This window comes from Malaya genurostris, chromosome 3 (genome assembly GCF_030247185.1).
Source record: "Malaya genurostris strain Urasoe2022 chromosome 3, Malgen_1.1, whole genome shotgun sequence".
Lineage (NCBI taxonomy): Eukaryota > Metazoa > Arthropoda > Insecta > Diptera > Culicidae > Malaya > Malaya genurostris.
In genome coordinates this window covers 243473815-243501766 of record NC_080572.1, presented here as the reverse complement: position 1 = coordinate 243501766, position 27952 = coordinate 243473815, and the positions used below count along the sequence as shown (strand labels likewise).

The 27952-nt window shown below is 38.5% G+C and overlaps 6 protein-coding genes across 13 annotated transcripts in view; 5 read left to right on the top strand and 1 right to left on the bottom strand.

Annotated features, from left to right (window-relative positions):
* The first annotated feature begins 150 nt into the window (after positions 1 to 150).
* LOC131434265 (uncharacterized protein K02A2.6-like) lies at positions 151 to 2475 on the top strand. The gene is made up of 3 exons (XM_058600929.1): positions 151 to 1732; positions 1795 to 2366; positions 2410 to 2475. Exons 1-3 carry the CDS (start codon positions 151 to 153, stop codon positions 2473 to 2475), a joined length of 2220 nt encoding a protein of 739 aa, XP_058456912.1.
* On the top strand, positions 2415 to 4795 carry LOC131437438 (uncharacterized protein K02A2.6-like). The gene has a single exon (XM_058606788.1). It carries the CDS (start codon positions 2543 to 2545, stop codon positions 4589 to 4591), a length of 2049 nt encoding a protein of 682 aa, XP_058462771.1. The 5' UTR covers positions 2415 to 2542; the 3' UTR covers positions 4592 to 4795.
* A 2889-nt stretch (positions 4796 to 7684) lies between these two features.
* On the top strand, positions 7685 to 8727 carry LOC131438221 (uncharacterized). The gene is made up of 2 exons (XM_058608092.1): positions 7685 to 7896; positions 8235 to 8727. Exons 1-2 carry the CDS (start codon positions 7764 to 7766, stop codon positions 8618 to 8620), a joined length of 519 nt encoding a protein of 172 aa, XP_058464075.1. The 5' UTR covers positions 7685 to 7763; the 3' UTR covers positions 8621 to 8727.
* A 4257-nt stretch (positions 8728 to 12984) lies between these two features.
* Positions 12985 to 15288, bottom strand: LOC131437898 (protein ST7 homolog). Its single transcript, XM_058607552.1, has 4 exons — positions 15057 to 15288; positions 14883 to 14990; positions 14585 to 14827; positions 12985 to 14529 (listed from the first exon to the last, which is right to left on the bottom strand). Exons 1-4 carry the CDS (start codon positions 15085 to 15087, stop codon positions 13397 to 13399), a joined length of 1515 nt encoding a protein of 504 aa, XP_058463535.1. The 5' UTR covers positions 15088 to 15288; the 3' UTR covers positions 12985 to 13396.
* Positions 15289 to 15859: 571 nt separating this feature from the next.
* Positions 15860 to 22220, top strand: LOC131439582 (tubulin-specific chaperone C-like). 5 transcript variants are annotated; one of them, XR_009231144.1, is made up of 3 exons: positions 15860 to 16057; positions 16273 to 17057; positions 21241 to 22220. XR_009231144.1 is itself a non-coding variant. In XM_058610769.1 (2 exons), the coding sequence occupies exons 1-2, from the start codon at positions 17246 to 17248 to the stop codon at positions 21267 to 21269; spliced, it is 1083 nt and encodes a 360-aa protein (XP_058466752.1). In that variant the 5' UTR covers positions 17085 to 17245; the 3' UTR covers positions 21270 to 22220. The 5 variants fall into 5 exon arrangements, 1 of the variants encoding a protein (XP_058466752.1); XR_009231145.1 differs by lacking the exon at positions 15860 to 16057 and having other exon boundaries at positions 16227 to 16602; positions 16859 to 17057; XR_009231146.1 differs by lacking the exon at positions 15860 to 16057 and having other exon boundaries at positions 16227 to 17057; positions 21459 to 22220.
* Positions 22221 to 25948: 3728 nt separating this feature from the next.
* Positions 25949 to 27952, top strand: part of LOC131439580 (coronin-1C-like) — a 97577-nt gene continuing 95573 nt past the window's right edge. Inside the window, exons 1-2 of one of the 4 annotated variants that reach the window (XM_058610762.1) lie at positions 25949 to 26379; positions 26629 to 26890. In XM_058610762.1, coding sequence (XP_058466745.1) covers positions 26651 to 26890 — 240 coding nt within the window. In that variant the 5' untranslated portion in view covers positions 25949 to 26379; positions 26629 to 26650. Of the gene's footprint in view, positions 26891 to 27952 lie in introns of all 4 variants that reach the window. The other 3 variants (XM_058610763.1, XM_058610761.1, XM_058610765.1) reach the window with 3 other exon arrangements.

The window sequence follows — 27952 nt, the reverse complement described above, 5'->3', positions numbered from 1 at the left end:
GCGTCTATTAATAAAGTCAGTTTTAATGTTTGGGTCGTGTTATATTCATTATCGGTCACCTCCGAACACACCCACAACAGTGGCGACGAGGATTTAAGTTAAATTGGCGATCAGAAGCTAATCTTTATCACCCACGAGAAAACGAGAAGCATGGCGGAATCTAACCTCAATTCGGAGCATCAGCAACCGGGAACCGGCTTACCTGGCGGTCCACAGCACCCGGGAATGCAGCAAAACCATCTGCGTCATTCAGCTCCATTTTTCAACGGTCCACCATCATCGCAACAATCAGCGAATAGCAGCTCATTTTCTACAGAAACCACACACCAGCTCTTTCAGCAGCTTATGCAGCAGCAGCAGTTATTCATGCAGCAGCAGCAGCAACAGCTAATGCAGCAGCAGCAAGATTTCTTCCGGAGTGTCATATCATCGATCAATGTTCAGGTCCCTCCAAACCCTGAAATGATTCTCGACTCGCTGGCGAACAACATCAAAGAGTTTCGCTACGATCCGGACGGAAACATAACCTTCGCTGCATGGTATGGCAGATACGACGATTTGTTTGAGCAAGATGCCGCACGGTTGGACGATGAAGCGAAAGTCCGCTTGCTCATGCGGAAACTAGGATCAGCAGAACACGAACGTTACGTGAGTTATATCTTGCCGAAATCGCCAAAAGATTACAAATTCAGCGATACAGTGGAAAAGTTGAAAACTCTTTTCGGCGCTGCTGAGTCTGTCATCAGTAAACGGTATCGGTGTGTACAGGTAACCAAACAACCGACCGACGATTATGTTACGTACGCTTGTCGAATCAACAAGACTTGTGTTGAATTCGAGCTGAGCAAGCTGTCCGAAGAGCAGTTTAAATGCTTAATGTTTGTTTGCGGACTAAAGTCAGAGGGAGACGGCGAAATACGAACGCGGCTGCTGGCGAAAATCGAAGAACGTGATGACGTCACACTAGAGCATCTTTCGGAAGATTGTCAGCGATTGTTGTGCCTGAAGCGGGACACGGCAATGATCGAGTCATCAGCATCAACGTCATCAGTGAATTTCATCAAGCGAAAACAGCAGTTTTCAAAACGTCAACATAAGCCACCAGTGGAGACAGCCGGACCAGACAAGAGCAAAAATATTCCTTCTATACCCTGCTGGTACTGCGGGGGAATGCACTTCGTTCGAGACTGCACTCATCGGAGCCACAAATGCAAGAACTGCGGCAACATCGGACATCGCGAGGGATATTGTTCCTCTGCCAAGCGAAATTTCAAGACCAGCCGAAACAGAAAGCACCCAGGATCGTTAAATACAAAAACCGTAAATCTCCGTATAAATACCGTCGATCAAAAGCGCCGTTTTGTTAAAATTGTACTGAACGGTGTGAAGGTGCGTCTACAGTTGGACACGGGGTCTGACGTTAGCATCGTATCGAAACGCTTGTGGGAGAAAATAGGTAAACCACCCACTGCACCAGTAAATGAGCTAGCCTCAACAGCGTCAGGCGACCGATTGCAGTTTTTGTTTAAGTTCAGCTGTCTAGTTTCTTTCAACGGTGAACAACATCACTGTCAGTTTTACGTGGTCGAAAACCCGCTTTATCTTTTCGGAATCGATTTGATGGAAGCATTCGGTCTCTTTTCATTACCCATTAGCATGTACTGCAACAACGTCAGTGTTCCTGCTATCACTTTGCAGTCACTCAAAGCGGCATACCCGAGGGTATTTAGAAGTGAAAAGTGAAATTGGAACGGAAACCAGATGCAACTCCAGTTTTTCGTCCGAAACGTCCAGTGGCTTATGCAGTACACAGCACGGTTGACAACGAACTTGACCGACTGGAACGAGCAAAAATCATCACACCGGTAGACTTTTCGGACTGGGCAGCACCCATCGTCGTTGTCAGAAAAACGAACGGGTCCATTCGCATTTGCGAAGATTACTCTACAGGTCTCAACAATGTACTCCAACCGCATCAGTACCCGTTACCGCTACCGGAGGAGATTTTCAACAAGTTGGCTAATTGTACTGTATTTAGCCGAATCGACCTGTCGGATGCGTTCCTGCAAGTAGAGGTTGACGAAAGTAGTCGTGATTTATTAACCATCAACACCCATCGTGGACTCTACCGGTACAATCGTCTGCCACCGGGAGTCAAAACAGCACCGGGAGCTTTCCAGCAACTTTTCGATACAATGCTGGCAGGTCTTCCTCATACGTGTGGTTATTTGGATGACGTCGTCGTTGGTGGTGTCACTACTGAGACACACTGGGAAAACCTTCGCGCAGTGTTTCAAAGAATCAGCGAGTTTGGATTTACCATCCGAGTGGAAAAGTGCATCTTCGCTCAGCCTCAAATCAAATATGTAGGTCATCTGCTTGACCGCAATGGTCTTCGCCCAGATCCAGCAAAAGTTCAAGCCATTAACGAAATGCCACCGCCCACTGATGTATCTGGTGTTCGGTCCTTCCTAGGAGCAATTAATTACTACGGAAAATTTGTTCCTCGTATGCGCTGTCTGCGGTATCCTCTGTATGCGGTATGCTCAAAGCGGATGCGAAATTCAAGTGGACAGCAGAATGCCAGGCAGCATTCATCAAATTTAAGGAGTTGCTGAAATCTGACCTACTGTTGACACACTACAACCCTGCACTTGATATAGTGGTGTCGGCAGATGCGTCGTCTGTTGGTGTTGGTGCTACTTTGTCACACAAATTTCCGGACGGCACTCTCAAAGTTGTATACCACGCTTCCAGAGCATTGACAGCGGCAGAGAAAAACTACAGTCAGCCTGATCGTGAAGGACTTGCGATAATTTTTGCGGTGACCAAGTTTCATAAAATGCTGTTTGGTCGTCGCTTTCATCTTCAGACAGATCACGAGCCGTTGCTGAGAATCTTCGGTTCAAGGAAAGGGATTCCTGTTTACACATCGAACCGATTACAACGTTGGGCTCTTACGCTGTTGCTTTATGAGTTCACCATCGAGCACGTTCCGACAGCGAAATTCGGCAATGCTGACATACTTTCCCGTCTGATCAGCCAGCACGTCAGGCCTGAGGAAGATTATGTTATTGCTTCGGTCTCTCTGGAAAATGACTTAAGGTCAGTTACACAAGATGCATTAACCATTCTTCCTTTAAGTTTTAGGATCGTACAACAGTCTACACAGTCCGATCCTATTACCAAGGCAGTTTATCGTTACCTCCTTGATGGGTGGCCTAAAACCGTTACCGATGCAGAGCTCAAACGGTTTTATGCTCGACGTGAATCTCTTACCACGGTACAAGGCTGCATACTATTCGGCGATCGACTGGTTATACCATCGCCCCATCGCAAGCGTAGTCTTTATCAACTTCATCGTGGCAACACTGGAATTCAGCGAATGAAGGCGATTGCCAGGTCTTATGTTTATTGGCCAACTCTCGACAGCGACATTGTTGATTTCGTCAAATCCTGCCGTCAATGTGCGATGGCTGCGAAAACACCGCCGAAGTCAGCGCCGTTGTCATGGCCTAAATCATCGAAACCGTGGCAGCGCGTTTACCTTGATTATGCTGGACCGATCGACGGGGAATACTACCTGGTTGTCGTAGACTCTTTTTCGAAATGGCCTGAAATTGTGCAGACGAGAAGTATCACTACAGCCGCCACAGTGAAAATCCTCAGAGATCTGTTCGCTCGCTTGGGAATGCCAGAGACACTGGTGAGTGATAATGGATCCCAATTCACCAGTGCAGAGTTTCAATCGTACTGTACGAACAACGGCATCGAGCATCTTACAACAGCACCGTTCCACCCTCAATCGAACGGTCAAGCCGAGCGATTCGTGGATACGTTTAAACGATCGATTAAAAAGATTAAGGAGGGGAGAGCGACAATGTGTCTCAGTACATTTCTTCAGACTTACCGGAGTACACCTTGTTTTTCTTCTCCAGACGGCAAATCACCAGCAGAAGTTTTGTTCGGTCGTCCGATTCGTACTAGTTTGGACCTGCTCCGTCCACCATCCGATCGTGTACATTTGGAACAATCGAGTGAAATTCATCCCTTAAAGCGACAATTCATCGTTAAGGATACGGTGTATGCAAAAGTATTTGTCAAGAACCAATGGAACTGGGTTTCAGGAACAGTTTTGGAACGTATAGGTCGTGCAATGTACAACGTTCAGCTCGAGAATGGTAAGCTTATTCGGTCCCACGTTAACCAGCTTCGAGATCGTGCTGATTCAGAGAGTCGCAGAGTGCCAGCATTGACAGATAGAACGAAACTTCCTCTCAGCATTCTACTCGATGCTTGGAACCTTCCGGCCCGTTGCGCACCAGATCCATTAGCACACTCAACACCAGTAGCACCCATTCCAAGCTGCTCTAGTTCGAGACAGTCGTCAGTACCAAATACCTTGTTGAGAAGGCCCACATTGTCATCGGAGTCTTCGTTGTCAGCATCGTCTTCGTCATCTTCGACAACGCCAAATTCAACATCAGAATTTCAGTCTGCTAATGAAGCCGACTCAGCTGTACAGGTTCCTCGCCGCTCTTCGCGTGTACGAAGAGCTCCGCAATGGTTCGATCCCTATCAGCTGTATTAGAAGGGGAGATGTTGGAGACGTGACCATCCCTACAACCCAATAGTAATTGCTGGGCTCACTGGTGGCAGCCCGACTGTCACTCAGTTGATGCACCGACCAGCATCCGGTCTATGTGTCAGAATCAGAATGTAATATGTAGAAGAATAAGTAACACGCGTTTTTATCTCTAACTGTGCGTCTATTAATAAAGTCAGTTTTAATGTTTGGGTCGTGTTATATTCATTATCGGTCACCTCCGAACACACCCACAACACTATGCGGGTACGGCCTACTGAAAAATTAACCAAGACATTTCATTTACATCAGAAATGCCAGATTGAGTTTTCAAGCAGATTTCAAAAAGTTTGTCCAATCAAACTGTTTCAACGACAGTGGAAATGCGCACACGAGTATCGCACTCTCACCTTTTTTCAAAATCTCCGCCATTATACTGTTCAACATGCAAAGTCAGGTACACGATTGAATATCTTCTTATCGACTGCATCGAACTTCAAAATTTACGTCAATACTACCAACTTCCGTCATCCATCAGTGACGTACTGTCCAACGATCCAGTTGCAGAGAATACTCTATTCAGTTTTCTTAAAGACGTCAACAAGTTTCACGAAATTTAATATCGACCGTTTGCTTTGCTTCAAGTGAAGGTACGTAGTCCACGGCTAAACTGACGAGGATATTTTCCACGACCTATCGTCAATAAGTACTGCTACAAGAATCACCAGCTCAGTAACGTCAAAATCTACTTGCAATTTCAATTTCAACATAAATAATTCAAGATCGACCAGTATGAAATGTAATTTCAATCGTCGAACCAGTCGTTCCTTACGTTCGGAGCCGCCGTACCTAGCGTTGCTGATGCAGTGCTACCTATGGCAGAACGGATGTCTCTCCAGCCATCTTCAAGAGTAGCTGCACCAAGCTGCTCTTCCGTTGGTAGTGCCACTGCCAAACTGCTGTTTGAAGCCGCTCCTAACATGGAGTACAGACGCTCCGACATCCTCTAAAGAGGACCCCCTTCCCTGTCAGCATACGACCAAGGTCCCACCGGGGTTGGTTACACGATCTTTCTTATGGTTGCTCGTACCCCAGCCGGCACCGCGGGGAGGTAGGGATAGGAATTAATGGACAAGAGGCTAAAAACCACACTGGGGCCTGAATTACGCATTGTCCAGTCGTTTACCAACCACTACTATACTACTGTAGGCAAAAAGTAGTAAGACTTTTGAATTATATTTCGCACGAAACCCTTATTCGTCGAATTTTTTCTACGTTGGTATGACTGTCAGTAGCATCTGTGTCAAGTGTCACGTCAAAATATTCATTGGTGTTATCTTTCTAAAGTATTAAAAGTGCAATCGGCGATTTTTTCAATGAGTGAAATTATTCAACAGAGAAATTATATTAAATTTTGTGTGTGGAATCAAATTTCTTATGCCGAATCGTTCAGAAAGTTGCAAAAGGCTATCGGCGATAATTGTATGTCGCGAGCAAGTGTTTTTGATTGATTCAAATTGTTCGAAGAGGGTCGAGAACACGTTGATGATGAACCACGTCCAGAAGGGCCATCAACATCAACTAATGATGAACATGTCAATAGAATCAAGAAATCGAGAAACGACGATTAACAGTCAGAGATCTTACTGGGGTCATTTGAATTTCGGAAGGATCAGTAAAACCCGAAACTCTTGGATTTTGCACCACAATAATGCAGCGTCACATACTAGATTGATTCTTCGTGATTTTTTCGCTAAAAATTCAACCAATATCGTTCCGTAATCACCGTATTCGTCTGATTTAGCTCCGTGTGACTTCTGGCTATTCAGCAAACGAAAACGACCGCTATGGGGACACCGTTTTAAGTAAATTTAAGACATCAAACGTGAATCGCTACGCGCAGTGAAGGCTCTTCCATTTTAACAAATGTTTCGAGGATTGAAAAAGAACGTTGGCACAAATGTATTGGGGCCGGGGGGATTACTTTGAGGTAGATGAAATAGATTTCAACCAAAAGCTAAAATTAACCGCGAAATGGTTCACAGCCTTAAGCTCACAGTATATCATGTGTTTTTTAGAGGCACAATATAGTTTGTGTTAAGCGACTCTCCCCTTGAAATGTGCTCGTTTTGGAAAATGTGTTTGTATCAATAAATTCTCATCACTTCTACCGAATTCATTGAAAATTTTGTTCTTTAGACGTATTGCAAAGAAACACCTACAATCTCGAAGAAAATATATGAGTTCATTTAGAAATATCTCAATGTTTTCTTAAAGGGACCATATTATAACACTTTACCCTAGTTTATTTGATATAGTTAAAAAACGAAAAATAAAAATCATTGACTGAATAACAATTCTATTGGCAACAGTGGCTGCGAGGAATGTATTATTTATTACAGGGTGTAACTGGAATGCAAATGGAAATTTTTTTCTGAAAATAGAAGCCAGTTGCCAGGTTCTTTCCTAGGTGATAGCTACAGCCAGTTCAAATATGATTAGGCTGGAGAGTAAGCCTTGTAAACGTGGGCCAAATGCAACATGAATTTTGAACTGTACTTCCGTTTAAAAACTTCCAACAAAGAATTTCGTGAAAATCTGTCAGAAAATGTCAGACTTTCCGAAGCGTTCGTTCAAATTTCGGACATGTGATACATCATTTAAAGATAATCTGTACTATTCTCAGACCATATCGAAATAAATGAAATCTGAGCAATGACAACGAAGTGACAACAATTCTAGCCTGATTCTATAAAATTTTGAAGTTGAAATAACCAATATATGTTGAAAAACAGCACACAATCAATTGATATCAACCGCGTTATGGTTTGAATCTACGATAGCTTGGTTGAAGTATGTAATCAGATTACATATTGAAACTACTTGGTTCGAAACAACTATTTTTCGATTTGAGAAATAACTAAACGATTTGTTTTAAACAATGAAGGCTTTTCCTGCACGCATGTGGCTCGACACTTATAATCGTACGTCACCTAATCTCTAGGAAAATTTGGTAATGCCACAAGAATTGCATGATTATAGGCGTGTATTGTAATGAGCTGATATAAAAACCTATCACCTGTCATATGATTAGATTGGGCTCTAAATCTATATTTAATCAAAGTCAGATTATGTTTGGTGTGCCAAGTTATCAAATTGCATTGTATAAATACGATGCATGAAGCAAATAGAAGCACGTTTCTCGTTTCGACCACTCAATGAACAGATCCAAGTAGACAAGATGTTCAATTATCTCCTCGTTGCAGCACTGCTGCCAGCCATGACTCTGGCTGCTGTTGATTTCATTCCTTGTAAGTATTCGCATTATCTATGTCATCACGTTTCGCCTTCGGCTCATCAGTGCTTAAAGCAGTTCAAATCGAACTGCAATCCCCGACTAGCAGTTCAACTCACTCATTTGCGCTCGAGACGTCAGAAATGATACTGCACCTTGGTGCAATATCTTTAGAGTGTTACATAAGTAATGTAAACTTTGCGTCTGCTTAGCGGTTTGAATTGAACTTGATGGCACTTCAATTTGCACTGCTTTAAGCACTAAAGAGTCGTGAAGATATAGAAATTTAATGTGGTTTTTGTACAAGCCAAAACTCCATGCATATTCAAATGTTTTTTTTTTCTTTTCTGTAAGGCGATAATAATGCCCCAGTAGCTGAAAGCCTGACCGTCAATGACTGTTCTGGTTCGGTGTGCCAGCTGACTGTTGGAGAGCCTTTGAGAGCGGTTGCCAGTGGAATCGTAAGTCCAATCGATAGTGCCACGGCCGAAGCACATATCGTTGTTCGTGTCGGGGGTTTGAATATGGGATACGAGATGCCACCGGAGTATGAAGACGCATGCACCAATGGAATAGAAGGAGGCTGCCCGCTCACTGCTGGAACTGCTTTTACCTATATTTTTGACAGTGAAGTTTTAGATGTGCCGGCTCGTGGAACTACCGCAGAAATTGAGGTCGGCCTGACCGGTGACGGTGATGTTGCTTTGGGTTGCCTGAAATTCAACGTAGTCGTTAACTAACGATATTAGTTTGTGACCCGTGAATTTTACTCATGAGATAGCGTAGCAATACATCGATGCAGCCGAGCAGCGGAGAGTAAGAGTGTACACCGAAAATAAAAATTAGTTATTACTCCATTATGAGTTGTTTGTTACCTAGTTTTTTTATTCGGTCCATTTACACTTAAGTTTAATGTCAAATTCGTGCGCGCCAAAATATCAGCACTGCGCACTCATACAACTGACATGCTATGTTGGATGTGATGCCGTGCGATGGCGTTGCTGAACTGAAGATTGATTTCGAACCAAGCTGACAAGGCCTGACTTTAGTCAATTTTGTTTTAATGACGAATATTAGGTTTTTTACCGTCACTGCTAACCTCAAACGGATGAACACATTTTGACAGTTCAGCAGTACTGTTTGTAAACAGAAGTTTCTTTTGTTTGTTTATTGACAAATTGGATCAGACCATTCACGGTCCGTATCGCCTAAATAAAGTTTTAAAACATTTGTTCACGATTTAATACGGTTCGTTTTTAATATTTATTAAATAAAAGTGACTAGTTGCAAAGTGTAAAGATGATTGTTTTAGATGTGCTCTTCGATTTTTGTTTAAGCTTGTTTGTAAACAGTACCGCTGAACTGTCAAGGATGAATACTTGTTCATTTGTGTCGTCACGATAAAAAACCTAATTGTTTTACCTATGAATTTAATTTGATGCGAGTGCGACCAATTAATGTTGTTTTAAATTAAAAGATGGTTTTTCGGTCAATTGATTTCTCGTCAAAATATTTATTTTTCTTTAACGGCCAACGTTTCGAAGGTTATATCTTCATTTTCAGGATAATCTTACCTATGGATACGATATTTCGACGCGTCGATTTTAATGGATTGCTATCAATTCATGACATGATTGAAATTTGGAATAATACAAAGCAGTCTCTAGTCACCCTTCCTCATTTAAGGACTAAGGACCATGCGAGTTTGGATGAAATGCTTTGTTATGTAGTTTTCGCCTTAGAAACCTAGAACTGACCCAGGGTAAATCTTGAGCGCTTAAGATTAATTTTTAATTTAAGTTAGATGCACTCGGTTTTAGAGAAAAACCCTAGCGCGACAACGAATCGCTACGTTACATATTCGCAAGAGAAACTTAATGCTATAAAAATAGCAGCATGTAAGCAAAACTTGAACTTGGATAAGAGTGATTAAATATCGTCATCCTGAACACTAGCATATATTAAAGAAAACATAGATTTCCCACTGTACACAAACACTAACCATCAAAAAGTGACCAAAAACGGTACCACCCCCACCAAAGATTGTTTTGCCGCTCTCAAAAAACGTTGTCCCCGTCGAAAATTTTGAAACTGATTCTTTGTTATTAGAACTGTAATGTAACAGATCGGCTGAAAAGTTCGTATCGTTTCTATGAGAGGGCGCCACTAGAATTAAATCCATACCATTTTCAGTTAGTACCAACCTTCAAAAGATACGTGTATAAATTTGACAGCTGTCTGATTATTAGTTTGTGGGATATTGCATTTTGAGTGAAGCTACTTTTGTTATTGTGAAAAAAAATGGAAAAAAAAAATTTCGTGTGTTGATGAAACACTACTTTTTGATGAAAAAAAGTGCCGCCGATACCAAAAAATGGCTTGATGAGTGTTATCCAGACTCTGCACCGGGCGAAGCAACAATTCGAAAGTGGTTTGCAAAATTTCGTACTGGTCATATGAGCACCGAAGACGATGAACGCAGTGGACGTCCAAAAGAGGCTGTTACCGATGAAAACGTAAAAAACATCCACAAAATGATTTTCAATGACCGTAAAGTGAAGTTGATCGAGATAGCTGACACCCTAAAGATATCAAAGGAACGTGTTGGACATATTATTCACGAATATTTGGATATGAGAAAGCTTTGTGCTTGAAGGTTATGTATCGGCTTTTCAGTCTTATATAAATTAAGAACTCCTTTATTTTCTCTTCTTCCGACGTTTCGGTCCTTATTGGACCTTTTTCAAGGAATCTGTAATGTAAAGCTTTGTGCAAAATGGGTGCCGCGTGAGCTCACAATCGATCAAAAACAACAACGAATTGATGATTCTGAGCAGTGTTTGGTGCTGTTATATCAAAATAAAACCGATTTTTTCCGTCGATGGTCGAAACATGGCTCCATCACTTCACTCCGGAGTCCAATCGACAGTCAGCTGAGTGGACTGCACGCGATGAACCGAACCCAAAGCGTGGAAAGACTCAACAATCGGCCGGTAAGGTTATGGCGTCTGTATTTTGGGAGTCGCATGGTATAATTTTCATCTACTACCGTGAAAAGGGAAAAAACCATCAAGTGACTATTATATAGCGTTATTAGAGCGTTTGAAGGATGAAATTCCAAAAAACGGGCTCATTTGAAGAAGAAAAAAGTTTTGTTTCATCAAGACAATGCACCGTGTCACAAGTGAAAACCAAGCTGAAATTGAACGAATTGGGCTTCGAATCGCTCCCTCATCCACCGTATTCTCCAGATTTGGCCCCCAGTGACTTTTTCGCTGTTGTCAGACCTCAAGAGAATGCTCGCTGGTAAAAAATTTAGAAGCAATGAAGAGGTAATCGCTGAAACTGAGGCCTATTTTGAGGCAAAGGACAAATCGTACTTCAAAAATGGTATCGAAAAGTTGGAAGATCACTATAATCGCTGTATCGCCTCTGATGGCAATTATGTTGAATAATAAAAACGAACTTTGGCAAAAAATGTGTGTTTCTATTAAACGATACGAACTTTTCAGCCGAACTGTTACGCTGTTGTAAATCCCTTTACTGCTCACTTGTTCGTTCGACTCGCGAATATTGCTCTGTAGTTTGGAACTCTTGCTTCCTAAACGGTACTCATACAATAGAGTCGATACAACGTAGCTATTCGCCGAATGCCATGGAACAATCCTTATCAATAATCGTTTCATGAAAGTTTCATGCTACTAGTTGGTCTAGACACACTAGAAGTATACCGGAAACTATATCACACAGGCCCGTGCGCAGGAATCATCTATGGGAGGGGGGGTTCAAGGGGAGAGGGGGGTGTCCAAAAGGCAAAAAGGGGCCTCATCCACTATATTGACAATGTAAAACGGGGGGGGGGGGGGGGGGGGGGGGTTCTCAAATTATGTCAGTTTATAAAGTGATAAAAAATTGAACTTTTTTGTTCAATTGAAGGCATTCTATTGTATTAAAGTGGTTCAGTTATTTGCACTTTAATATAATAAGTACTCCATTGTTCATGAAACTTAATTTAAAAAAAAATTCTTCATGGGGGGGTTAAAACCCCTAAGCCCCCCCCCCCCCCTGCGCACGGGCCTGATATCACACCTAAACAATAGCAGACATTTTGAACGACTTTTTGCTCAATGAAAGTAATAAAGGGTGATTTTTTTTGCTGGTATCTTTTTGGAAACACTGTCGTTGTCAAACTTATGTCGTTTTCACTTGAGAAAACTGAAACTGATCCAGGGTTGTTTCATCAAACAAACACTTTTCACGAAACTGTGTTGGGTTCGCACATAGCAACGGAAGTTTGAGCAAACCTGATATAAAACCAGGTTCGAAACTGACTCGATTTTCAGTTCAACAACGTTGAAACTAGATTCGAAACTAGCTTCAAACAAACAGTTTGACAGTAGTTAGGGTGGAAACTGGGTTAGGTTTGGCATCAAGCGAAAACGACATTATTCAGTTTGGTCTATAATTTGATCATGAATCGTCGTTTGGTCTATAATTTAATTTTGAATGGGCACTGACAAAGTTGGAGAAAGATCCATTTTTTTATTGAAAATTGTGTTCAGCGACAAAGCTAATTTCTGGTTGTATGGATACGACAACTATCAAAATTGCCGCATCTAAAGTGAAGACCAGCTAGAAGCATTGCAAGAGCTACCAATGCACGAGTTTGCTGAAATTGGACCTTGCGCATGGGACATCTAAAGCGGAGGCGCGGCCAATATTTGCATGTAATCACCTTCAAACATTAAAACAATATTGATCGTTCTCTCGATTCCAATAAAGATTTCATCAATTATCTCAAAGTTTTTTTTAATCAAATCCTATACCTCTTAAAAATCACCTTATTAATGTTCCATCTCGAGATCTTCGGAATTGTATCTTTCTCAGATTGCACATACGACTAACTACGGTGCGAACGGGGCTGTGATTGATCTGCAGAGTTAATTTAAACGTGTATCACCTGGTTTAAATTGAAATCAGTCACCCAGCGAAATATAAGCTAATGTTGTGTACATTATGAAATTTCATTTGGACCACATGGTCTCTGTGGATTGTGAATAAATAAATAAATTGCACGACTAATAAAGAAAAAAAAACAATAGTGTTGTTTTGCATTTGTCCAGCATGTTTTAGTCGACTTTGCTGTATGTTTTATTAATACCACAAGTACACATTGAGAGACGCATTTTGTCTTAGTTTCTAATTTTTACGGTAGGTATTCTTCTACAATATAAACATTAGATAGTACTTTTTTGTATAAGTAGCGTTTCGTATATTAAGAGATTTTAGTCTATATGTACGATAATGACCCATCCTGCATTTTTTCAATATCTTATCAAAAAAAAGATCAATAATAGCAATCACTTTGAAGCACAATGAAAAAAACATAATCTCAATTTTAATCGGAGCTGGAATGCGGTCCCAGTTCCACGGAGAGCTTGTACAAGTTAGTCTGATCCAAACCATCATTGACAGGATGGGCTATCATAGGAACAAAAAATGGCTTATCCGAACATTTAAATTCGTGAAAGGTGTTGCAACAGATTGCACGGCCAGATTGTTTCGATTCGTTCCTTAACGAAGTGAAACGGCAACGAAAACCAGTTAAGTGTAGTGCTTGCAAAAATACCCATCGATTCCGGGTACTGATGCGTGAGCAATGCCAAAAGAGCAGTTATCGAGCAAAGACCGGCGGTAAATAGAATGAAAAAAGGCAGTTCCTTCTTTGGATAGACGGATACTTCGTGGAAAGCCGGCAACAGCTCGCGGTCCGCACATTCCGTGCAGGTGGGATAAGGATAGAACAAATGACCTCGCTCAAGAGGATACGGAAGCATCCGGAATGTTCCTTCCCAGGTACAGTGCAATAGATTCAATGCACCTTCTACGTTTTTCCAGTGTTGTAAATGGAAGAAAGCATATGCTAGGGCTTCGGAGTCTCCTCGTTTCAGTATATGCTCCGGTGGAAGAATCAGTTGTTTCATTTCGAGAAGATACTTAGGGACGTGAGGATTGAATTCTACTGCTCTGTGAATGGCTTCCACAGCACTCATCTCGGCCGGCGTCAATCCTCGCTTGGAAGCAATATCTGGTGAAAATTTTTCCGCAACAACTCGTGCCTTAAGCAGGGCTGCCGTATAGCAAATGGTTGCCGATTTCGGCAACGAAATATCGTCGTATTTGGCCAATACAGCCTGACAATCTGCATATGCTTGCATTTCAAGCAAGGCTTCGAGAAGATTTTCGTGAATATTCAGTACGTTCATAATGGGAGGTATCTCTTTAGTAAGATCACGAAACATTTTCACGGCTTCTTTCAACTTTCCCAGCTTTCGGGCGCACATGGCCAGTCGTCGTTTGATGTAAATCAGCACGTTCGTATCCCGGCGGAAAATACCCTCCATGATGGGGCCTTGGTGCTGAACAGCCTGTGATTTTTTATAATTCCCCTCGGCGACTTTCAAAGCCGTTCGTAATACTCTCTCCGCATCGATGATTGTCGTTGATTCTTCTTCTGCCAGCAGAATGTAAGCCGGAGCACAATCGGGATTGATCTCAATAGCATTGTTGGCTGCCTTAATGCGCACCACAGGATTCCGTTCGCGCCATGCCGTTTGCATGATTTCGTATTCCGCTTTTCCAGCATCACCTGAAAATTCGATCTTATGTCTTCGAACAGATACTAATTCAAAGCAAACACTAACCTTCGCATGTAAAAAACGTCTGATGATCCTGAGCGGACAGATTCATATCATAGAAAGTTAACGGTTCTTTCTGGGTTGCCCAGTAAAATCGTTGATATTCAGCACCGCGAAGCAGATTTAACGGGTTCCGCCAGACCTTACATTCAGGCATGCTTTGCGTAGTCGGCGTAGTGCTAGTGCTGTTCTCGGTTGGCGTTTCCCCACCACCAATCCACGGACTAATGTGGTTGATGGAAACTTGTTCTATGGAACAATATTTAGTCAAATTTCACTTTATTTTTTTCAAATACAAGCTTACCGATAAAAGATGTTCCATATTTCCGAAAATACCACCATTCAAAGATTAAAATCAGACCAGAAATTAAACTGGAAGTGCCGGTCAAAGCCACATAGAATTTAGGAGTGACTACAAAAATAAAACATCATGAGAAAATGTCAATGATCCTTACTGCTAAAAATAAATGAATCTTACGTGTGCTGAGAAATACGGAAGAGTCCCACATTGTAAAGTGGACCAAACCAGATGCTATCCTTCTCCGGCTTTATCTTAATTGTTCACTAGTTAATTTATGATTCGGTGCACAACTGGAACTTTTTTCTTTCACAAATTATCAAATATTGAAAATTTTTCCTAACAAGGTCGACGACACACAACATACAGCAGTTTCGAAAAAAGCTTTTTTTTTTGTTTTACAACAGAGAAAGTGACAGCTGAAAGCTGTCTGCCTTTTTCGAATAACTTTATATTTCGTCACGAATCACGCATGAATCCTGCATCAGCTGCTGGTGAAAAGTGAACAGTGAGCACTGTACGGAGCTAGATTTTGGTAGTTGAATCTCACAATACTTCGAAGCAATCGCTTAGTTTAAAAAGGGTCAACCATTTTCATATGTTGTTGAACCCGATACCTTAGTTTTGATACATAAATCTATCATTTACATAAAATCTCCCGTTTTAGCTAATTAAAATATCACGCATAACGGTTTCAAATGTCAAAACGAATATGTTATGCGAACATCTCCCCTAAAATGAATAGAATTATCACATAAGATTTACGCCAATTGACCAAATGTCTTACAATCTACGTTATCTTCCCTTGTGAAAAATTCGATTTTGCAAATGGCGAACAGTGAGTCTTACACTGTAAGTAGTTTGAAAATATTCGAGAAATTTTTTCAATTACAATTTTTTATCTCAAAAAAGAATTGTGAATTTGTTTTAAATTCATATTACAACTATGCCTTACAAACCTACTCCCACGACATTATTGATATGTACACACCAATACAATAATTATACATGGTCGATATGTTAAACGATCGACAGTGCTGCCAATCGCTGAAACTAGAGAATAATGTAAAGCAAATGAAAAAGAATATACTACTTCTTTCTGGATATTCGTAGAGAACAGTTGAGTTTTCCTTTGGTCGTCCGAAAGCGTTTCCTGAAAAGAAAAGAAAATTAAATTAAAAGTATTATATATATATATATATATATATATATATATATATATATATATATATATATATATATATATATATATATATATATATATATATATATATATATATATATATATATATATATATATATATATATATATATATATATATATATATATATATATATATAAATATAAAAGTGGCGACGAGGTGAAATATTTTAACGCTCGTTTGATGTGAATAAGTTTTTTATGAGCGGAAAAAGAGGAGTTTCCTGCAAAGTTACGGAGTACATGCGATCGGCGTCATTGTACGGGTTAGGCAGCCATCTTCATATTCAACGAGGTTGCATCAGGAGGAGATAATACCGTTGTTTCAACCGCTGAAAAAGGTAATTCCAGTAGCCATCGACCTTTCGGAATCGGCACAGCAGAAATTAACTTCTGTCGGCAGCATCAAGGTAATTAAAAATACAGAGCACTAAGGGGCAAATTCAGCCACGAGGACGGTTTTGCTGGGACAGCCATTGCAATTTTTGTGTTTCACCTTGAAGCTTCGAGGTCAACGGTATTGCGGTAAGCCGGAAACAAGTTTTTTAATAAATTTTGTTTAAATTAAACAAATTAGTGATAAAAAGAAAAAAAACTATATTTTAACTATTCTGTGAAGAACATCGTATACTTTTCTTTTCAATTTGTCGGAAATTTGCACATTTTTTTTTTCTGAAGGACAATTAGAACAAAAGGGTTTTGTTATAGAACAAAGTGTTATTGTGGATGAATTATTATTAAGCTGAATACTAAGAGTGTTTTGTTTTTTCGTATTTTTTAGAAAAAAAAAGAGATTACAGCAAGGAAGGGTACAGAAATTCAAAGCATTGGCACTAAGGATTGCGGAATTGATAATCTGGTTTGAGGGCCAGAGGAATTTATCCAGTTTGGAAGCTACAACTGGAAAAGTTCGGTTGGTATAAAACAGCGTAATTTCTGGGATTTATTATCAGCTGGCAAAGGCCGGGACAGTGATTTTGGTGAGTGTTTTTTAACTTTTATTTATAAAAGTAAACTGATCGATTCGATATCTTGTGTTTTTTTCCATTTTGTATTTTTTATTTTATTTTATTTTGATTTTCTTTGAATATTATATTATTTATTTTACCGTTGTTTAACATAAAGTGTTTCCTTAATATTTTTTTTCTTGAGTAAATTTTCAAACAAAATGAGTTTGGTATCTACTATAGAACCATACCGTAAAGGTACCTCTTTCGGGGATTGGGCCGATCGGTTGGCATTCACATTTGAAGCCAATGAGGTGGCTGATGCAAAGCAAAAGTCACATTTCATGAATTTGTGTGGACCTTTTGTGTATGCACAATTAAAAATGATTTTTACTAAAGATGTTCTTATGGCAGCTACTTATGGTGATATTATAAATAAACTGAAACAAAAATTGGATAAAACGGAGCCGGATTTGGTTCAAAGATTTCGTTTCAGTCATCGCGTTCAGCAACCGGATGAATCGGCCGAGGACTTCGTACAGGCAGTGAAACTGCAGGCGGAGTTCTGCGGTTTCGGAGAATTTAAAAAATTTACGATTCAAGATCGTGTTCTTGCTGGATTACGAGATGAGAATTTGAAACAACTTTTACTGAATGAGGAGAAGTTGACTCTCGAGTCAATGGACCGATTTATTACGACTTGGTGTATGGCTAAAGATAATGCCCACACTTTGAAGGTAAATAGTTTCTTTCCGGATTACGGAACCGTCTCCAATCATAGTCCATATGGACCACCGGAAAACATAAACTTTATTAAGAGACCGGTTCATGAGCGTTTGGGTGACAAGGGTTATAAATACCATCAAGATTGGAAAACACAACATATTAACAAACCCAGCACTAGTAAGCAGTACACAAATACGAAACAGACATACAGATACAATAACAGAAATGATTACAATAATAGGAATACTAACAACAGATACAATAATCACTACAATAACAGACATAATCAATACAATAACGATCATTTGGACAAAAAATTTAAACGAAATTATACAGAGATGATATGTGACTATTGTGGAATTAAGGGACATTTAAAAAGGAAATGTTTTAAGTTAAAAAACATGAAAAGAGAGGCAGTAAAGTTTATAGATTCGACTAAACCGGGATCCAAAGCAGAGAAGGAACTCACCTCACTGATGGGTAAAATGACGTCTACAGATAACAAAATGGACACGGACAGTGAAGACGAATACAACGAATGGAATCCAGGTGAATTACAGTGCATGCATGTGAAGTCCTTTAATAAGATTAGTAAGCCTTGCTTGATTGATGTTTCGATTGAAAATATTTGCATAGAAATGGAAGTGGATTGCGGGTCCACAGTAACAGTAATGGGTTTTAACCAATATAAAAAGCTTTTTGTTAAGGGGTTGGACAAATGCGATAAAACATTATTAGTAGTCAACGGTTCTAAGCTGAAAATAGAGGGAGAAGCAAATGTTTCGGTAAAACTGAATGAGTGTGAACACGATTTGATTATTTTGATTTTGGATACTGAATACCATTTCATACCATTATTTGGGAGAAACTGGTTAGATATTTTCTTTCCTCAATGGAGGAAAACCTTTTCGAATAGAATTATTATGAATGAACAAATTAACAGCATGATTACACCAAATGGTGATAATTTCTTGAAAGAAATAAAAATCAGATATTCGGAAGTTTTCAAAAAAGATTTTTCGACACCCATCAAGGGATTTGAAGCAGATTTAATTATGAAACGGGAAATCCCAATTTTTAAAAAAGCTTACGACCTACCCTTCAGATTAAGGGAGAAAGTTTTAATATATTTGGATAAGTTAGAGAAAGAGAATGTGATAACGCCGGTAAAGACCAGCGAATGGGCATCACCTGTGATAGTAGTTATAAAGAAAGATGACCAAATTAGACTAGTAATTGATTGCAAAGTTTCGGTAAACAAAGTTTTAATACCGAATACTTATCTCTTACCTTCTGCTAATGATTTATTTGCTAAATTGGCAAATTGCAAGGTTTTTTGTTCACTTGACTTGCAAGGCGCATATACACAGCTAGCCTTGACAGAACGATCTAAGAAATTCATGGTGATAAATACTATTAAAGGTTTGTTTACTTACAACCGGTTACCACAGGGTGCTTCTTCTAGCGCCTCAATATTTCAACAAGTTATGGATCAAATACTGAATGGTATTACTGGACTATATTGCTATCTAGACGACGTACTGATTGTGGGTGAAAACCTGAACGATTGTCGTAATAAACTGTATTTAGTTTTGGATAGGCTTGCGAAGGCAAATATAAAAGTAAATCTAGAAAAATGCAAATTCTTTGTTTCTCAATTAAATTATTTAGGACACATAATAAGCGAAAAAGGGTTACTACCTAGTCCAGAAAAAATATCTACTATTCAAAGAGCAAAAGTGCCAAAGAATGAGAATGAGTTGAAATCCTATTTGGGATTAATCAACTATTATAATAAATTTGTTTCTCATATGTCTTCCAAATTGTTTTATCTTTACAATTTGTTGAGAAAAGATGTAAAATTCGTTTGGGATAAAAACTGCGAAAAAGCATTCCAAGATAGTAAGCAATCTTTGATATCAGCGAACATACTCTATATGATCCCAGGAAAGAAATTGTGGTCGTGACCGATGCCTCAGGCTATGGTCTGGGTGGTGTTATTGCACATGTGATATATGGCAGAGAAAAGCCAATTTGCTTTACTTCTTTTACGTTAAATGACGCGCAAAAGCGATATCCAATTCTTCATTTAGAAGCCTTGGCTTTAGTTTGTACAATTAAAAAATTTCACAAATACCTTTATGGGCAAAAGTTCATCGCTTATACTGATCACAAGCCATTGATAGGGATATTCGGCAAAGAAGGCAAAAATTCAATATTTGTAACAAGACTTCAACGATATATTCTAGAATTATCAATTTATGACTTCGAAATCCAGTACAGGCCTTCTGCAAAAATGGGTAATGCGGATTTCTGTTCGCGATTCCCATTAGAGCAGTCGGTTCCCGTAGAATTAGATCAAAATTTTATAAGAAGCATAAATTTTAGCAACGATTTCCCAATTGACTTTGTTATTATTGCCAAAGTGTCAAATGACGACATTTTCCTAAAACAGATTATGATTTTTATGCGTGATGGTTGGCCGAAAAAGTTGGACAATCGCTTTTTAGACGTTTATGCCAATCAGAATGATTTGGAGATAATTGACGGATGCGTATTGTATCAAAACAGAGTGGTGATTCCACATAAAATGAAAAGCGGGATACTTAAACTTTTGCATGCCAATCACGCGGGAATGGTTAAAATGAAACAGTTGGCAAGAAAACAAGTGTACTGGTTTGGGATAAACAAAGATATTGAAAATTATGTTACAACATGCGAAGTTTGTAGTAGCATGGTAGTAGTGCCAAAGACAAAGGTTTTGTCTCATTGGACACCTACTACAAGACCTTTTAGTCGAATTCATATCGATTTTTTTCATTTTTCTCACCACACTTTTCTATTGATTGTTGATTCTTTCTCAAAGTGGCTGGAGGTAGAATGGATGAAAAAAGGCACGGATTGTGCGAAGGTGGTGAAGAAATTGGTAGCGTATTTTGCGAGATTTGGATTACCAGATGTTTTAGTATCTGACGGCGGTCCTCCATTCAATTCTTATTCATTTACAAACTTTTTAGAAAGGCAAGGAATTAAGGTGTTGAAAAGTCCACCATATAACCCTTCAAGTAACGGCCAGGCCGAGAGACTTGTTAGAACAACAAAAGAAGTTTTAAAAAAGTTTTTATTTGAGCCGGATTTGGCAAATGTTGATTTGGATGATCAGATTAATTTATTTTTGATGAACTATAGAAATAATAATATGACAAGTGATGGGCGATTTCCCACAGAATATATATTCAATTATAAACCAAAAACTATGCTTGATTTATTAAATCATAAAAATAATTATAAAAAACATATTTCAATACAAAAAACCCTAGAAATATGGAAATTATTCCAAAACGAAACAAAAAAAAAATTGAGTCGAAAGGATGACTTAAGTGATCTGATGGAGGGTGATACCGTTTGGTATAAAAACCACCATCATCACTTACCAAATAGATGGGTAAAGACAACATTTTTAAAACAATTTTCATCAAATACATTCCAGATCCAGTATGGAAACGCGTTAATAATTAGATTTTTTATCGTGACGTCACAAATGAACAAGAATTCATCTTTGACAGTTCAGCGGTACTGTTTACAAACAAATTTAAACAAAATCGAGGAACACATCTCAAACAATCATCTTTACACTTCACAACTAGCTAGTTTTATTTAATAAATCTCTGAAACGAATCGTTAACAATGTTTTGGAACTATATTTAGGCGATATGGACCGTGAATGTTCTCATCCGTTTGTCAACAGACAAACAAACAAAAAAGTCTGTTTACAAACAGTACCGCTGAATTGTCAAAATGTGTTCATCCGATTGAGGTTAGCAGTGACGGTAAAAAACCTAATGGCGCACAGGGATCAAATCCGGCGCAACACTAATCAATTTTGGGAAATAAGGCCAAATGTAATGTTGGCACCAGACGCGCGAGACATACAAGAGGATGTTTTGGAGGAACAAGAAGTTTTGGTGGGAGCTGGAAGCGGCTCGGAGGAGGAGTTGCTCAGGGGATTCCCAGAGCAAAATCCGGCGAAGGTTGGAAGAAAAAGGAAGGCTTCAACGGCGAACTTGCCGGGAGGCTGTCTTAGACGTTCGAAACGTCCTCGGAAAAAGAAAGATGATCCAGTTTATTCATACAATTGATTATATTTAAAAAAAAATGAATTTAACACAATTATTTAATAATTGAATAATAATTTGAATTCAGGATATAACAATCCAATCTGAAAAGAAAAATATTAGAATTAAAATATCTTTCGAAGTAACGATAAAATGAATTAAAATGTAAATATGTATATATAGATTAGTAATATAACTTCTAAAAAGGGAAGAACTGATATGTACACACCAATACAATAATTATACATGGTCGATATGTTAAACGATCGACAGTGCTGCCAATCGCTGAAACTAGAGAATAATGTAAAGCAAATGAAAAAGAATATACTACTTCTTTCTGGATATTCGTAGAGAACAGTTGAGTTTTCCTTTGGTCGTCCGAAAGCGTTTCCTGAAAAGAAAAGAAAATTAAATTAAAAGTATTATATATATATAAATATAAAAATTATAAGTTGTTGATGGTTTTTTAAGTCATTGAATTTCTATGCTATTTTTCTAAAATAAATGTTTTATTTTTCATGGTAAAAATCCTATTGATTGATATAAAAAAACTAATAAAATCTCCTTGTGACTTCAATCTATTTTTGTGACAACAATTCGCTGTTATCTAAATACGATATGAACTGGAAGGTGAATGTGATATGAACATTACACAACAGCGAACAGACATCCAAGCTAGTACAAACTTTTTCAAAAAAGCTGTGTAAAAGCATACAAGTAAAAATCCATTATAAGTCATCGTTGAGTACGATTTTTCACGCAATGATTACCATTTTATGGAAGCTCGAAAGCAAAAACCCATAAGCGACTGCTGGGCTGCTCGAAGCACATCTACAGGAGAATTGCTACTTGGTAATTGCTTATTAAAACAACTGTTAAATTTCTTACACACATTGAAATCTCTATTTGGATGTCTGTTCTCTGTGATTACACTACATTTCATCTACACTACATTTTTATCTAATAAACATATAGCTCTCACCGGATAATTTATTAAACAGATTCTATCCCTACGTAAAAAGTAGGATGGAAAATATTCACATAACTTTGATGTGATTATTTTCTGAGTGTAGGAAATCACGAAAGACATGTATTCGTAGATCTACGGATAAATCCGTAGGGTTGACATCACTGGTCACTAGTGTTTCTCGTTAATATTCGTTGAAACAAAACATTGAGGAAACTGTGATTTTAAGCTATTTGTCTTTCTTTCAAACTACTGAAAATTGTATCCTACATTGTTGATCATATGTCTGGTACTGTGGCACAGAAAACAGACATCCAAGCTAATGCAAACTTTTTCAAAAGAGCTTTGTAAAGCATATAACTAAAATTCCGTCAAAGATAACCGTTGCCCACAACTTTGCATGCATGAATAACCATTGTACGAAAGCTCGAACGCAAGAGCGCATAAGGGATTACTGGGCTGCTCGAAGCACCTCTACAGGAGAATTGTTATTTGATGATTGCTTTTTGAAACGACCGTTAAATTTCTTACACAAATTGAGATCTCTACTAAGAGGTCTGTTCTCTGTGACTATGGAGAAAAACAATATGTTTTTGGGTTAAGCACAACAAGAGATATTCACGATTAAGTTTAAATTAAGGTGCAGCATGGTTAAGTAATTCGTATTCAGGACAAAAATAACAACATAGCCGTTGTAGGATCATTCATCAAATCACGTCCAGTTGCAATTACTAAGCACATAGTTTTATCGCATTTCACAAGAAAACTACTGATACTAAAACCCTATCTCGTGTCAGTGTAAATTTCTACATCGTGGTGAGACATTGGATAAAAGAACATCTTCACCCCAGGACACCGAATACCTTTCTACTCCGACTATAAGACACCGCAGCACTTCTGTATCTACACCCAAAAAATAAGCACATCATACTTACGTGAATATTTTGCACCTTTCTTTTCATGTAGTTTTTAATGGACTGGCATTTAGAAGTTGTTTAATGCATTAGCCAGTAAGAGTTACTTGTTTCTTAGTTAAAATATAGTGTAATGTTCATCATTTATCATTAAGGTCATATCACATTTGGATACCAGGGAATTTTTACTTTAAATAATTTATTTCAGAAAAGTAGCTTTAAATTCAACTGATGAAAAATCCACCAGCAACCGATAACATCGTGGGAATGGGTTAGTAAGGCTGCCAAAACTGGTATATTTGATATGGATTTAAAACAAAATCACAAATTATTTTTTATGAATGCGTTTATTTTCTATGGCACAGCCCCATTACAATAGTTTTTCTTTGTCGTAGCATCCACCATACATAATAATTTAAATCTAATATATATATATATATATATATATATATATATATATATATATATATATATATATATATATATATATATATATATATATATATATATATATATATATATATAACATATCACTACTATTTTCCTTAAACACCATACTAGAATTTCGGTGTTCATTAGTTGATCTTCTCAAAAACACTAGTTTTATCAAACGATTAGCTGCTAAAAAAATATTTTTGTATGTACTATGTACATGATCTTATAACTATTTCCGGTTTGTTTGTAACATTAGTTAACTTTTATTCAAAGCAAGACAGCTGGCTATTTGTTGAACTCATGGAAGAGGAAGAAAGGGTACATAAAATAATTAAAAATTAAACTGAAAATTAAACTTAAACTCCAATGGTCTTAATGAAATGATTAAGAAGTTTCACGTAAGAATATCGTGAAATGGGACAATGGACAGTCTACCTTAGGCACGCAAAAAAATATTAGTTGAAACCTGACATAATAATACTTCACGCATGTCTGAACGACATGATCAATAGCCCGATAACCTTCGCCACAAGCATACATTTTTTTTAAGATAAAAATTCGTAATTCAAAATAAATTATCTCATATATTCAAACTACTTACACTGTTCACCATTTTCAAAATCGAATTTTTCGCACCGGAAATTTACGTACATTATAAGACGTTTGATCAATTCACGTAAACTTTATGTGAAAATTCTATTCTATTTAAAGGGATGTTTGCATACATTAATTTTCGTCAAAATATTCAATTTGACATTTGAAACCATTTTACGTGATTTTTCAAGTGAATCGTACTTGAATACTCGGTTGATTTTCCAGAAGGCCGTAACAGCAAGTGACAGTTTCTCTTTGTTCACTCTCTCTTTCGATTATTTTGATGCGATCTAAAAAGATTTTCTTGGACTTCACAGTTCTGTTTGAAAGTCGAACCCCAGTAAATTCGAACATCGGACGCATCGTGCACGAAAGCTTTTGATTGCGTTTCGAGCTTACATAGTGTATCGGTAGAACAAAAGAGTGAAGATATACCAAAGCAGAGAGCGGATATCCAATACTCAGGTGATGAGATATATCGGGGTTGGATTTCCAACCTCAAACATAGGGCCAGAGTTTTTCTGGCCCTAAGAGGCGAATGACCTAAAGGTTAAAGCCTCCATGATCGAGACAAAAGAATGTTTAACACTCTTGCACACCCTATCGGGGAGACGTCGGCTCGAAAATGCCTTGTTTGATATTCCTTCGCTTTGTTTCTCTAGCGATACATAATGTAAACATAAAGCTTTTTTAGGTCGACGCGATTGATGCAAATGGTGCAGAATTGTCCGATGACGGGCCGATCGAAGCGCTACAATCGGCCCTATATCGTGCTCAATCGGTCCGATAATCGGCCCGATGATCGGGCCGATGCGGGTCGACAACATCCACCGGGACGTTTCGAGCATCATTCTATGCAAAGAGTTAAGTGATAAACGTGTAAACCGCTTGGTAATTAATAGAAGAGAAAGTAATCAAAGAGAAACTGTCACTTGCTGTTACGGCCTTCTGGAAAATCAACCGAAAATTTCTATTTGAGTTAACTATCCGACTTCATGCACTTCAAACCAATGCAACTTGACCTTAACTCTATTATGACGTTATCAAACATCCACGAAATTGTTCATCCGTAGTGAGTCGATGAGAAATTATTCGGTGAGAAACAACATAAAAATCACATTGGCATGAACTCGTACGATGAACGCTGACCGGCGAAAGAAGAAGATTCCACCGTCAGTCTCTTGAGATCCGTTGACCTGTTTGGTTGTTGTTTCCGCGGTTGTGCACTTTTTCGTAAACAAAAAAAAGTGTTCTGTGCTTGTGCTCATCGTATTTTTTTTCCTGTTGCAGCGCTAGTTCACCGGTGCTTTTTTCTGTGTAAAATCGTGTGAAGTGAAATCTCAGCACTCCAGGCGTTAGTGCAATTGTTTTTTCGCTCCCTTCCTGTTGTATTTCGTGTGTTGATTATTCCGTTAAGCAGTAAAAAAAAGTTGCACGCGAATCAAGCCACAAAGTGACGATAGTGGAAGCAAAGTCTTCATTCAATTTCGCGACATCGCGGGTAGTGTTATCCTACCGAAATAAGCGTAAAGGAAGTCGTCGATTCAGTTTTTTTTTTGTCAGTTAGGGTACAATTTCTGATAGTGTTACACAATTTTTTGAAAGTAAGCTTTTTTATTTTTGCAGTAGTCATTAAATATATTTTACCTCGAAGTCCGATCCTTTCTTGTGCAAAATATTGGGTTGTATATGGGCTGAATGTTTCTGATAGCATCATAATTGTTCTAGCCACATTAGATTTTGGCCTTGAATTTATTAAATCTGGGTAAATAAGGAGTACCAATAAATTCAAAATAAACCATTGCGTGTTTAGTCGTTGGGCTGACGTTTATGGAAAATTCTCTTCTCACTAGTTTAACCGGCTCGGGTGTGAAAATGGGTGGAGACGGGTTTCTCCATTTAAAAGACAACATTGGCCAGCAAGCTTTCATTCAAGGCGATGAAAAGCTGTTAACTTTGAAGCAACAGCTGGCGAAACGGCCAGCGATGGAGGAGGATACAGGAGTAGAAACATCAATCATAAGTTCAGCGCCAATCCATGCTGATGGTGGTGGCACCAAGAGCAGCAACAACAGTCTGGTGGATTCACGAGGCTGCGCTAAGCCAGAAAAAAAGGTAAGAGTTGATTGCGTTGTAGGTACTGGGAAAAGTTTCCGGCCGACTGAGTCGATGTATTTTAGAGGTATTAAAAATACAGCAACTGTCAGTTACGTTTGAAAAGTAATGGAATTTATACTACAAATCATTTATTTGAGATTGTACCTCTCGCGTTCATAGACATAAATGTTCGTGCTTGACGTTTGCGGTAATAAATCTGCTTCGCAGCGGGCTGTTTTTGTTTGCTTCTACAGGTGCTATCATTTTGGGTCACCGTCAGACGAAAGCAGATGTCTTCGGGGTTGTGAAGTGTATTGACCTTTCAGTCTTTTAGAGCCTGAGTCGCTAGCTTTGAGCAGAAAATAAACAATTCTAGAGAGCCAATGATAAGCTGTATGATATGTATATTTTATACTTTTGGTTACCTCTAGATATGTTGATGTCCAATGGTTATAGTTATTCCAAAATTAAATACTAGATCAAAAGGTAAAAGTACAATTCTTTTGAATGGATTATGTTCCTAAATTGTTCGAATGTTACACTTTGCCAAGCACTGTCGAGAAAATTTTTCATAGATTTACAATTCGTGTAACAAGCAGATGGAACAGCTTCCTCTAGCTAAGATCACCGTAATCAACTCCAACGGAAGCGCACACAGCTGACTAGCCAAAATGGAATACCCTAACACGTGTGTGAAATGTTTTTTGTTGTTGTTATCTCGACTCAACTTGAAGAAGATGGACGTGTGCATGCAAGAAGCGATAAAATTGTGGGTAATGGAACAAAGCAGCGAAAAAAAATCAAGCGCAGAATGTCTTGATCGCATCTAGTGAAAAAACCTGCGAAAGAAAATATACACTCCAACCGGAGAGTGAGACAAAAAGCAGTTTAAGTGTAGTCACTGTTACCTACAGTGGTTTGCCAATTGAAAAATTTAAAAAAAACTTATCTTCTAGTTTACGATTCAACTCAATTTTTAGGTGAAATTATAATACTTTCAAGATGCATTTTCTAGATAAACAATTTTAATGAACATGTCTAAATATAGTGCATCTTTATTCTGTAAATTGTGTGCGGAAG